Raw genomic sequence first — 12,873 nt, forward strand, 5'->3', positions numbered from 1 at the left:
GAAGTAAAATGCTGATCATCTCTGCAAACCTTTCTGTCTTTTGTTTTTGTTTTTTTTTTAAAGATTTATTTATTTTAGCTGGGCGGTGGTGGTGCATGCCTTTAATCCCAGCACTTGGGAGGCAGAGGCAGGTGGATTTCTGAGTTCGAGGCCAGCCTGGTCTACAAAGTGAGTTCCAGGACATCCAGGGCTATACAGAGAGACCCTGTCTCGAAAAACAAAACAAAACAAAACAAAACAAAACAAACAAACAAAAACCCAAACAACAACAACAACAAAACCAACCAACCAACCAAACAAACAAACAAACCAAACCCACAAAGCAAAGCAGAAGGGCTTACTGTAGTCATTAATTCTAGAAATGGAGTTTCTTTAACAAAGGCCTGGTAGCTTGTGCCTGTAATTCCAGTATTAAATGAGACAGAAAAACTAGGTGTTGGTGGCAGAGGCACATGCCTTTAATTCAGCACTCTGGAGGCAGAGGCAGGGGGATCTCCATGAGTTTGAAGCCAGCCTGGTCTACAGAGTGAATTCCAGGACAGACAGGGGCTACACAGAGAAACCCTGTCTCAGAAAACCAAAAACCAAAAACCAAACCAAAATGAAAGAAAGAAATAAAGAAATAAAGAAAGGAAGGAAAAAAGGAAGAAAGAAAGGCAAAACAAACAAACAAACAAAACCCAACAACAAAAATCCCAAGACAGCAGGATTGCTGAGTCAGCCTGGGCTATATCATGATTTCTCTAGAGATCTCAGAAAAGCGAAACTAGGGGAGGGGAGAGGAGAGTGAGTGATTCGGAGATACAGTTCTTCCGGAACCTCATGTGATGTGACAGAGCCTGGCCTCTGTAATTTTGCTCCCATGGTCCTCTTACTACCTTATTCAGACAGGATATGGTGTGCATGCCTTTCAGCCCCACACTCCAGAGGGAGGCAGATTGTTATGAGTTCAAGACCATTGTGTTTTACGTAGTGAGTTCTAGACCAGCTAGGGGTACAGAGAGATACCCTATCTCAAAAAAATTTTTTTTAAATTATTTAATCAGCTGTGTGGATAATGCCTATAAAAACTCAGGCTAAGATGGATCAATGTGAGTTTTAAGGTAGCCTGGGCTGCTGGGCAGTGGTGGCACATGCCTTTCTTTAATCCCAGCACTCAGGAGGCAAAGGCAGGCAGATTTCTGAGTCTGAGGCCAGCCTGGTCTGCAGAGTGAGTTCCAGGACAGCCAGGGATACACAGAGAAACCCTGTCTTGAAAAACAAACAAACAAAAAGATAACCTGGACTTTATTAAAAAAATCCTCTCTCAAAATCAAGTAATAGAAACAACAACAAAAAATTAATATAATTGTTGCCAATGATAGTACTCCTTTAATGACACAGAACGCTAGAAACTATTCCTACTTTCTTATATTTTTGGTTGTGAGCCTAGCCTTTAATGGCTGAGCCATCTCTCCAGCCCCTATTCCTACTTTCTACATGCACCCAACACCCCCCCCCCCAATGAGGTAGGCTTTCTAGAATCCCTTCTAGAAGCTTCTGAGCTCCTTTAGACTCAAAGTCTGGTATGTGTTCTTCGATTTCTTGAGGGGCCAAGAGACCATCCTAACCTATTTATCAGTCACTCCTTGGGCAGAGATTTCTGGCCCTGAGTCATGGATGAGACTTCCCTCACTGTCCTGGGAGTAAGTTTGAGCCAAGGTCAGGGCAAGCTGAACAGGCCTGGTTTGTATCCAACCTGCTATCTAGCCATTTGACCACATGGAGGCAAAACACACCAGGTTGGAGCTCCTGGAAGAGGCTTCCTCCACCAAGGGCCTGCTAGCTAGAGCTGCAAGGGCAACATCAGGCTCCTTTGTGAGATGACCTCAGTGACAGAGGCATTATGAAGTAAGGAGTACCCCACCCCAAACTTACTGAGCCAGCTACATCAGCCTGTGTTTCCTCTCCACTCCCCAAAACACCATCTACCTGACCTAAGCCTTGCCATGTTGTTACCACTTCTGGGAGCCTGTGCTGTGATAGGTCCATTCCAGGGCCCTGAATGGGAGCCAGTGAGGGGCCTCCTGTCCCAGGATCAAAGCTGCAAGGATCCCCGGTGCTGTGGCAATCTGCTTGTCTCCTGCCTCTTTCTGATCTGGCAGATCCAACAGTATTGGCACCAGTTCTCCAGGACCAGAAAGAGGAATGTCACCAAGGTAAAGGGGGGGGGGGCACCTCCTTAGCATCATGAACGTTAGCCACATGCTGCATGGACTGTGTTCTGTGTCTTGTGTATTAGAGGTGAACTAGAGAGCATGGACTGCTCTGTATAAGCACCGTCCAGGCCTTAAACCCAGGACTCACTCTAGAAGCATCTCTTCCTCACTCCATAAACTCAACCTGCTTGCAAGTTTTAGGAACCCTACTTGAAAACCATATCTCATATCTGATGGCTTCTGGAAACCTTACTCTACCACCTGGGCAGAGCCACCACCATGTAGCTCTGGATCGTGGTAACAGCTGTCTGCTTTTGCCTGGTATAACCTTCCTTTTTCCTTTTAAAAAGTATAAGATGTACACACAAATTTCAAGTGTATAAATCAGTGAACTTCTCTAAGCCAAGCACACCCATGTGGAGCACCCAGATTAAGAAACACCATCAGGGGCTCTCAAGATGGCTCAGTGGTTATGACTGACTGCTGCCAAGCCCGATGACCCGACTATCATCCCCCAAACCCATATGGTAGAAAGAAATTCCCACAAATTGTCTTGTGACCCCCCCACACACCTATGCCACAGTATGTACACACAAGCTTGTGGTGGTGTGTGCTCATTATGTATAGAAAAAGAAGCACAAGGATAGTGCAAGCTTCTAATCACAAACATTCAGGAAGCAGAGGCAGGGGGATTGTCCCTTGTTTGAAGCCATCCTGGTCTAGTTCCCAGCCAGCCAGGGCTAGATGACTGTTTCAAACAATATAAAAGGTAAGTTAAAGAAAAAACAGATCACCAAGTCAGAAGTTGCTTAATGATAGGATGTCTAATATGTATAAGGCCTTGGCTTTAAACACTAGCAATGAAAACTGGGCATAAGGCTGCGTGTGGGGTGCACCCCTTTAATTCCAACACTCAAGAGGCAGAGGCAGGCAGATCTCTGTGAATTTAAGGACAGCTTAGTCTATATAATGTATTCCAGGACAGCCAGGATGAAAAGATAAAGACAAAAGAAACCTGGGTATGTTGGCTTATGCCTGTAATCCCTGCAACCTGGGACTCAGAGCAGTGCTCAGGAGGAGCACTAGAATGAGACTGTCTCAAGGTTTGCCCCACAGCTTCATGCCAACCAACCACCCACCCAACCAACCAACTAACCAACCACCCACCCAACCTACCAACCAACCAACTAACCAACCACCCACCCAACCTACCAACCAACCAATCAACCAACCAACCAACCAACCAACCACCCAACCTACCAACCAACCAACCACCCACCCAACCTACCAACCAACTAGCCAACCACCCACCCAACCTACCAACCAACTAACCAACCACCCACCCACCCAACCAACTAACCAACCACCCACCCAACCAACCAACTAACCAACCACCCACCCAACCTACCAAACAAACAAACAAACAAACAAACGAACGAACCATCCCTCAAAACCCAAGCACTAGAACACTCTGGGTTCAAATTCCAGCAGTGAAAACAATTCCCCAAAGCCCCCAGATGTGCACTCATGACTGACTCCTAGATAAACACAGACCTATGTGAAATCATCTGGCAAGTATTCTACACAGAGCTTAAGTCAAACCGTGCATGTGAGCCAGGCAGACTTTAAGAACAGATTAAAGCTCTTTGCTACATTAGACCAGGTAGTGGCTTCTGGGAGTCCACTCCCTACCGAAACTCCTGCCTCAATTCCACAGCCTGATAGGATATAGCATGTACTTCTCTCAGACCTAGTCTTCCTCTCTTCTTGTTCCTGGCTCCATTCTGATCATATGAGCACTCCTCCTGCTCTTCCTTCTCCTCTTTTCTCTCACTTTCTTCCTTGTTTCTCTCCTCCTCCTCCTCTTACTCCTCCTCCTTCTGCTTCTCTTCCTCCTCTTTTCTCCTTTTTCCTTGTTCCCCTCGTCCTCTTCCCTGTTTTTTAAAGGTGGGAGTAGAACCCAGCGCCTCCTCACAAGCTAGACGTCTTGCTACTCATTGAACAATATCAAGCTCTCGCTGGGGCTTCCTTACTGTACCCGTGGACATGGTCTTGGTTGCTCTGTTCTTAGGGTTTTCATATTTAATGTCTCCTCTGTCTATACTACTCCTGTCACCTGGCCTCCCCTGTGTCAGTTTTCCAGACACACATCATCTCCTCTGATTTTCTTGACTCTTTTGTCCAGTGGAGTTAACTCCAGTTCTTCATTAGCATTTACTTCCATTCAAAGGCTTTTGGAGGTACTCACAGGATTTTCTTTTATTTAAGACAGGGTGTCATATAACCTAGGTTAGCCTCTAACTTGCTATGTAGCCAAAGATGACCTTGACCTTCCAACCCTCCTTGGTCTACTTTCTGAGCGCAGAGATGATTAGAGTAGATTGTTTCCATGCTGGGTGAATACTCTATGAATTAAGCTACATCCTTAGCCTGATTGATACACATTTGGTTATTATCTTTTCTATGTCTACAACATTGCTCCCAGCAGGGACTTTGTCTTGTTCACACTGGTCCCAGCACACAGAACAGTTCCGGGCTCAGCATCTCCTCAGTATTTCCCGGAGGGAATGAATGAGGTTGGCTTGCGGGGTGGTGACCCCTTTTCTTAGCACAGGTGCTAAGGGAGAGTGGGGGACATTTGGTCATATCTGTGGGGGAATGTAGGAGATAAATTGTGTGCAGAACTCTGCTTTTCAGCTCTTACTTACTTCACAGGTGCCACCACAGAGATGGACAGTGTTGTCTGCCCCCCAGGACACTTTTGTTGGGATGATTCCTGAATTCTTTACTCATGGAAAAAACAGGGGCCTGGATGTTCACATCCAACAGTGGATGCAGAAGCGGCGATGGGGATACCAGAAGACTGTCAGACAACAGTGGGACACTCAGTATCTGCTGTCTCTGCAGAAGCCATGTCAAGACCTGCCTTGGGATGTCCATACCTCTACTGAGCCCATTTTTTGTACCTCTTCCTTTTCAAACACTTGTCTTCTCCCTCAGGACAGTTCTTGGGAAGCATGGCAGTTACCCTGGTACCCCAGAGATAGCCAGGCCCACCCATCCCTGGCTATATGCCAAAGAACGGAGCAGCTGCTGGATCCTTCTCATACGTTGGTGCCAGCAGAGCCTGTTAGCCTGAGGTACACCTCCACAACTTTAGCCTTCTCTCTTCCAAACTTCCCTCCAGCTCAGAGTCCAAACGTCTGCCTCAGAGAGTTTCTACCCAGTCCTCTTAACCAACAATTGGAAATGTCCACCAAGGAGTGCTTGGAGCACCCACAAGGTCCCTTAGGACCATGGAGTCAAACCAAGACAGTAGGCAGAGAATGCAGTGAAGCTACTCTGCAATATCTAAACAAGAGAAAGAGCAGGAGGGAAGATGCTCAGGAGATACGAGCATCTAGAGCCTTCTGCCCAATAGACTCTGGAGTGGAGGAGGAGGAACAGGCTAAAGCCCTGGGGTACAGAGACCAGAGGCAAGAAAGAAGGGACACTGATGGCGAGATCTCAGTGTCAGAGTGGGAGAGGCAAACCCAGGTGAGGACTGCAGTGAGAGAACAAACTGAGAAACTACAGAGGAAAGCCCAGAGGGAGCCTGGAGAGGAGAGCTCTTCTCCCCAGTCTCACATAGGAGAGAACCAAGAAGAGTTCAGATGTAAAACTGACATAGCAACTCAGATACCAGCGTGGGTCGACCAGGAGGATGCTGTGGAGACTCCAACACTGGGGAAGAATGAGAAAGAAGCCAGAGGGAAGGAAGAGGCTGAGGTCGAGGCCCAAGGATTGGAAACTCAGGACTGGACGGGAAGTAAGGCTGCTGAGAATTCCCAAGGGCTAAAGTGGGGGACACGAGACCAGTTTGGAGGCAATACTGGTACAGAAACTGAGGTGGAGGAAGGAAGGAACAAGGATCAGATCGGAAGTGGAGATGGTGTGAAAATCGAGACATCTGGAAGGGAGAATCCAGGAGAATTCAAACAACAGGACAATGAAAAGACCCAGGCCCTGGGGTGGGAGAAACAGAGATGCATTAGAACTGAGAATGACGTCCAGACTCCAGCTGGGGAGCGTGGAGGACAGAGCAGCAGTGAGAACGACTGGAAGATCCAAGCATCTAAGGGAGAGAACCAGAATCTGTCAAGACAGGAAGTTGAACTGGGCTTGAAGAAGCTCAGAGAGGTAAGAGAAGAGGACTGGGTGGTGATCCAGGCGCCATGCTGGGGCAGCCAGAGTCTCAGGCTGATCGCAGTGAAAAGAGGACCATGCTGCAGAGACCAGAGCCAGGTCAGAGGAGAATATACTGTAGACATCTCGACACTGGAAAGTGACCAAAGAGAGGGTGGAGATGCTGATGCAGCAAACCAGGTGACACCCGAGGCAGAGGAGCAGGCTCGATCCAGTGAACCTGACATGGAGACTTGCATAGTACCGAGCCAGGATGAGGAAAAGACTGAAGAGGAAAATGGAATGTATGCTCTGGCACAAGGGAAGAGAAACCTGAGAGGGGCTAACGGCACAGATGGAGCACAGACCCAGAAACTTGGGGAAGAAAACCAGGGTCAGTTAGGAAATGAATCCCATAAAATGATTCACGGACCAAAACGGAAGAATCAGAAACAGGTTAGAGGCAACGATCATATAAATAACCAGACATCTGAGACAGGGAACTGGGCGGAGCTAACAAGCAAGAAAGGTGATATGACCCACGGGACAGGGTACGAGGAAGCTGAGGAGGCTGAGGGTGAGGACGGCACAGAAGGAATGAGAATCGTGAGAGGAGCCGGAGGGGAGGAAGGTACAGAGACCAAGGCAGCCGTGGAAGAAAGCCAGAGCCCGTTAGGTGATGTGGGTACAAACACCCATTCATCCGAATTAGAGAACCAGAAGGAGATGGGCAGCGAGGATGCAACAGAAGCTCGGGCCCCGGAGCAGAGAAACAAGACAGAACCCGGAAATAATGACATAAAGACCCAGAGACCTGAGAGCGAGAGCCAGGGACAGCTGGCTGAAGCTGGAGGGATCGGGGAACAGGCTAAAGGCGAGAGCACTTCAGGAAATGGGGCAGCGGAGAAGAAAAACTGGGGAGAGGGTGCAGGAGAGGATTGTAGAAAGCTGCAGCGGCCCAGGAGAAAGGATCAGAGACTAAGGTTAGGTGAAGTTGATGGAAAGACCTACCAGTTAGAGTGGAAGAATCAGGAGAACTTTAGAGATGGGAATGATGCCGACATTCAAAAACAAGGGAAGAGAAACCCACTATGTTTCACGGGAGACGATGGCTCAGACACCCGAGCCTCTGTGGGAGAGGACCAAAGACAGTCTGTGTGTGAAACGGATGAAAAGAGTCAGACACCGGGGCAAAGAAACCAGGGCAAGCGTAGAGACACTGCTACAGAAATCCAGGATGTCGGGGTCCAGAGAAAACGCAGAGCTGAGGGCTCTAAACTGTCTCATCCATCGGGGAGAGGAGACAAGGGCCGGGTTGGCAGGAAGGATGCTGTCAGGCCCAGTCCCCCAAATGACTCTTCTGGGAAAGTGGGGCCCACAAGGCAGAAGTGCAGCTCGGCTCAGCTGGCTTCTCTCACTTCCGGATATGGAACCCCCGGACACAAGCAACCAATGGCTGGAAATGGTGTCGACTCTGCTCCCGGTTCTGAAGAACATCTAAGTTGCCAGGGCAGAGCTGCTGCCTGGAAGCACAGGCGTGAAGTCAGTGAAAGAACCCAGAAGGCCCAACCTGGATCTCAAAGAAGACAAGAAAGGGACAAAAGGGTGGACCTAGGGAAGGCTTCCAGCCCGACCTGTCAGGACCCCTATCCACAGTCTCAGGCATCCTCTGTCTTTCCCTCTCTCCTCTGTCCCCAAGTCTCTCAAGCTGCCCCAGCTGTACCATGCGTACCAGTAGCTCTCAAAACCCTTCACAAATGGCCAGCTCTCAAGAAGAGCAAGCATCTGCTCCTGGAATCGCTCATGAAGAGGAGGATTGCACATCTGAGGTGGGGCCTCCCTCGACGCATCCTGGAGTCGTACTTGCTTTTTCACTTTTTAGAATCTTGCTCCTTGCCGCCGGCTGGAGGGAGGCTGCCTGGATCACGCACGAACCGGGAACGCCAAAGGCATCAGGAACGACATTGTGAGTCTCAGGCATCCCTGTTAGGTCTTGAGTCTCCAGTCGGGACTCAAAGCCGTCCAGTTCTTGAAAAAAAAAGTTCGAAACTTTGTACCCAAGTCCAGGCTGTAGAGAAGCGTAGACCAACCAAGCCTGAGCCAACGGGCAGCTCTATTCCACCTAAGAAACCCAGGAGAATAAGACCACCAGGGGGAGCAAGAGAACCACAGATCCAGGAAGAGGCCCCTAAGGCCAAGATCCCTGCTCCCAAGATTCCTAGGCCAGCGGTAGAGCCTAGGAGCTGGCACAACCCAGGAGGAGTCCCAGAGTTTTCCATTGAGAACAGCAGAAGCAGAGAAATGGTTAGGTCTGGAGTCTCCCATGTAGAAGAGAAGACTTCCAGCAGAGCGAAGGCCTCATCTAGTCCAGGAGGCTGCAACCACCTGAAAAAGGAACGCGTACCAAGGGAAGCCTCCGGGCTCCCCGCAAACAAGTATCTGCACCCCACGGGCGGAAAAAGTGGAAGTGTGAGACCCTCAGAGGACAGAAAACGAGCCAGCTCTGCACATACATCCAGCTTGAAAGGGAGTATCCACTCCGCGGCAGCCAGACTGAGCATGACCGTCTGGAGCAAGATGGCTTGGTCGACACAGCTGGCTAAGCCCCAGCACTCAACCCCCTTTCTCACCCCGAGGAATCCTACCCCACTTAACAAAGTGGGGGCTCCACATACAGACGTGAACTGCAGCCGATTCCCCACTGCTTTAGAGAAGGACCTGGGGCCACCAGGAGTAACTGTTTCTAGGATAGAGAGCTACCAGGAACATGAGACCCCTGGAAACTCAATGGGGACACCCCACAATCCAGCCATCTCACAAAAGTTTGGTTTTATGAGGCACTTGAGATATTTTCTCAGACAGTATGGCCTTAAAAAGTAGGCCACAGGCTCAGAGTCCTTAGGACACGTCAGAGAAGGCATGCGACGGACCTGCTTAGTCTCAGAGCCTCTAATAAAATTGGTTATTTGGATCCTGCAGGATTGCAGATTCCTTTGGTATGTTGTCTGATTGTTCTCTTTTGGGATTTGTGTCCTCTGTGGACAGCATAGCCACTTCTACACTGTAGTTTTGAAGGTTAACAGAATGTAGGGCGATCCAATCTCATCTACAACCAACCCTTACCTTCTCAGCCCCTTTCCCAGGCTCCCAACTCCTCTTGATAGATCACACTGCAGTTTGTTTTTTTTTTTTCCCATGCCTTTGTCTTGCGTGATTCCCAAACTAATCCTGATTGAACTAGGATACTCAGCTCCAGTTGTTTGGAGGGTTGGTTAGTGCTCTTCATGACACACTGTTTTAGAGTTTTACTGCTGGGAACAGACACCATGGCCAATGCAAATCTTATAAAGGACAACATTTAATTGGGGCTGGCTTACAGGTTCAGAGGTCCAGTCCATTATCATCAAGGTGGGAGCATGGCAGCATCCAGGCAGGCATGGTGCAGGAGGAGCTGAGAGTTCTACATCTTCATCTGAAGGCTGCTAGCAGAATACTGACTTCCAAGCAGCTGGGATGAGGGTCTTGAAGCCCACATCCACAGTGACACACCTACTCTAACAGGGCCACACCTTCTAATAGTGCCACTCCCTGGAGTGAGTTTATACACACCATCACATATACTATTATCCAGTCTCATTATTACAAAAAGGGAGGTTTTCAAAGGCTGAGAAACCATTGAGCAAGAGGAGACATAAAGATTGTAAGACCAAAAATTGAGGAGGACCAGAGAGAAAGGTGTTTTTCTGGACCCAACAGGATACTATACTCATAGACTCATAGCAGCTGTGGTTGCTTGTACAAGAGCTGTGCAAGATCAAGCCAGTCTACATTCTAGCATGGGATGGGAAGGCATTCCTGGATCCCTCTGTTCCTGAAGGGCTGTGGGTACTTGATGACTTCCATGGGAGGGGGCGAGTCAGTTTTCTTTAAGGTGTAGCTCCTGATAGGTCAGGCATTCTCTAGTGGATGTCCCCATACCATATATGGGCAGTATCAACTGGAATCAAGGATTTATTTAAAAGCAATAAATAAGTAATTAATTAATTAATTAAATTAAAAAAAATCACAGAGCCAGGAATGGTGGTGCATGTCTTTAATTTCAGCAGTGGGTACCCAGAGGCAAGTAGATCTTTGTGAGTTCGAGGCCAGCATAGTCTATATCAGGCAGCTCACAGCTGTCAGTAACTAGTTCTGGGGCACTTGATGCCTCTTCTGACCTCTATGGACTCCTATAAGCACATGGTACTACAGTAGAGAGTAAGAAAGGACCAATCCTGAGTGACTTGATGATTTATTGAGTGATTTAGTTAAAGCAGTTGCTTGTGCTGCCTGTTAGCTAAGCAAGACCTCACTTGCTACCTGGGACAGAATGACCTGTAGGAGTAGCTGAAACAGATCTCTGAGTTCCAGGCCAGCCTGACTTACATAGTGAATGCTAGGCCAGCCAGGACTACATAGTGAGACCCTGTCTTTGGAAAGTGGGGAAAGCAAGGGGTGTTCAGTTTTGGAGTTTTGCTGCCCATAAACCAACTTCATGGAAAATCCAATCCACACTGCCTCAGTTCTATAATATCACCCACCACAATTTGTTGTATTAGCTCACTATGGGCGCATTCTGGAGCTAATTAAGTGTTAATCTTCAGAGGAAATCTTATGGCGCTTCTGCCTTGTGAGTGCTAAGCGAGTGCTGTACCGCTGAGCTATCTTTAGCCTCTACTCGCTTGATTCCTTATAAAAGCCATATGTGTTGACCAAAGGTCACATAGAAAATGTAATTTCAGCTATTTGGGAGGTAGAGTCGTGAGGCTCAAGAATTCAAGGCCATTCTCAAGTGCACCGAGTCCTCTACCTGTGGGGCAAGTGGACAGCGCCACCAGACAGAAGAACTGGTAAGGATGAGTGAGCCCAAACCCCACAAATCTTGGAATTGAGAGCCAGAAGGATGAGGCCACTCATTGCCTGCTCTCTGCTCTGGAACAAGTAACCAAGACAGCCTATTGAATCCATGGCCATTAGTCTCTTAGCATAAAAACCTGGAGTGCTCCAAGCTTATAAGTCACCTGGATAGGTCCCTTCCTGGGCATTCCTTCCCAGAAAAGGGGTTTAATCCCTGGTTCACCTTGAATAGGGTGAACGCGTTCACATCCACCATTAAGGCAGTTTGAGCAAGGATGAAACAAACCATCTCTTCGTCAGGGATTGCTGTGGAAGGGAGGCCTTGTCATAAAGAGCCGAAATCTCCTGGAGATGGCCTTCTCTCTCCCAGCTCCTCCCAACTCTCCCTGAACTCACTTGGGGCCAAACCGAGTTCCACCCCGGACCTGGGCTCTGCCTTCCAGTTCCTGCCTGGCATGCCCTAAGGGAAGCATGAATAAGGGACCTCCATTCCCATCAGTATCCCAGTGGCGCCTAGGAACACAGGAGACTGGGAACCACAGATATCATCCTCCATCCCGCCGAGGACCGTCGTTACAGACTGCGGTATGCCTCCCCCGAGCAGGCATGCTGGCCATGTGCCAGGCACCCCAACAGGAAGGCAAGATGCACCCCAGTTTATCTGATAAAACCAAAAAACTCCCAAAATCCCGTCACCCAGTTAAGTTTTAATATGTGTTCTGTTTGTTTTTTCCACCATCGCCTGCAGAATGTTCCTATAATAACGCATCTCTCTACCTCTACACTGTGGTAAGCGTGTAAAACAGTTTCCAGTGATCTCTACCTTCTGGTGTTGGTGCCTGGTGTAACACGCCGGCTCCTTGAATGTGATTTGGGCACTATTGACTCCCAACAGTTGGGGTACAGTGGAAATGATGGAGCAGTCCTGTCTCAGTCTTGGGAGAATCAGGAATTTAAGTCATCCTCAGCGGCATATCTTGTTTGAGACCAGCCTGAACTACATCAGAATCTACCCCCCCCCTTTTTTTGAGACAGGGTTTCTCTGTGTAGCCCTGGCTGTCCTGGAACTCACTCTGTAGACCAGGCTGGCCTCAAACTCAGCCTCTTCCTCCCAAGTGCTGGGATTAAAGGCATGTGCCACCACGCCTAGCTAGAACCTAACTCAAAATAAACAGAAGGGAGAGATGGCTCAGAGGTTTGTTCTTGCAGAGGATTTGGTTTTAGTTCCCAGCACCCAAATGGTGACTCTAAGCCTCCCCAACGCTAGCTCCAGGGGATCTGACTCCCTCTTCTGACCTCTGCAGACACCAGGCACTCACGTGGTGTACATACATACACACAGGTTAACACTCATACATAAAAAATTTAGTGAAAACAAAAAAGCAAATAATAGCAACATTTATTTTTTTTCTTTATCAAATCTGACAACTACTTTATAAACGCTTTGAGCACACATTCCTGATGAGGTCCACGCACAGTCCTTTTGGGTTTAGTTGCACACAATCCACAGTTCTAGCCTCCAACACTTTGCCTTGCAGTGGCTGCTCGCCCGCGCGTCGTCGGGGCGCAGGAGGCTCGCGCTCCTCCACGTGCGCTCGGAGCGCTCTTCCGACTG

General features: G+C 48.6%; 1 protein-coding gene across 1 annotated transcript; it reads left to right on the top strand.

Moving 5' to 3' along the window:
• The first annotated feature begins 1,950 nt into the window (after nucleotides 1-1,950).
• On the top strand, nucleotides 1,951-9,338 carry 4930407I10Rik (RIKEN cDNA 4930407I10 gene). The gene is made up of 2 exons (NM_001166475.1): nucleotides 1,951-2,198; nucleotides 4,914-9,338. The coding sequence occupies exons 1-2, from the start codon at nucleotides 1,989-1,991 to the stop codon at nucleotides 9,240-9,242; spliced, it is 4,539 nt and encodes a 1,512-aa protein (NP_001159947.1). The 5' UTR covers nucleotides 1,951-1,988; the 3' UTR covers nucleotides 9,243-9,338.
• Nucleotides 9,339-12,873: the final 3,535 nt, after the last annotated feature.

Source organism: Mus musculus, chromosome 15 (genome assembly GCF_000001635.26).
Source record: "Mus musculus strain C57BL/6J chromosome 15, GRCm38.p6 C57BL/6J".
In the NCBI taxonomy this organism is placed as follows: domain Eukaryota; kingdom Metazoa; phylum Chordata; class Mammalia; order Rodentia; family Muridae; genus Mus; species Mus musculus.

What these genes read in the sequence shown, in the direction of transcription:
- 4930407I10Rik (NM_001166475.1), top strand. Translation starts at nt 1,989, where the DNA reads ATGTTGTTACCACTTCTGGGAGCCTGTGCTGTGATAGGTCCATTCCAG. An exon ending in GAAAGAGGAATGTCACCAAG is followed by an intron (nt 2,199 to 4,913) that starts GTAAAGGGGGGG and finishes CTTACTTCACAG; the next exon opens with GTGCCACCACAGAGATGGAC.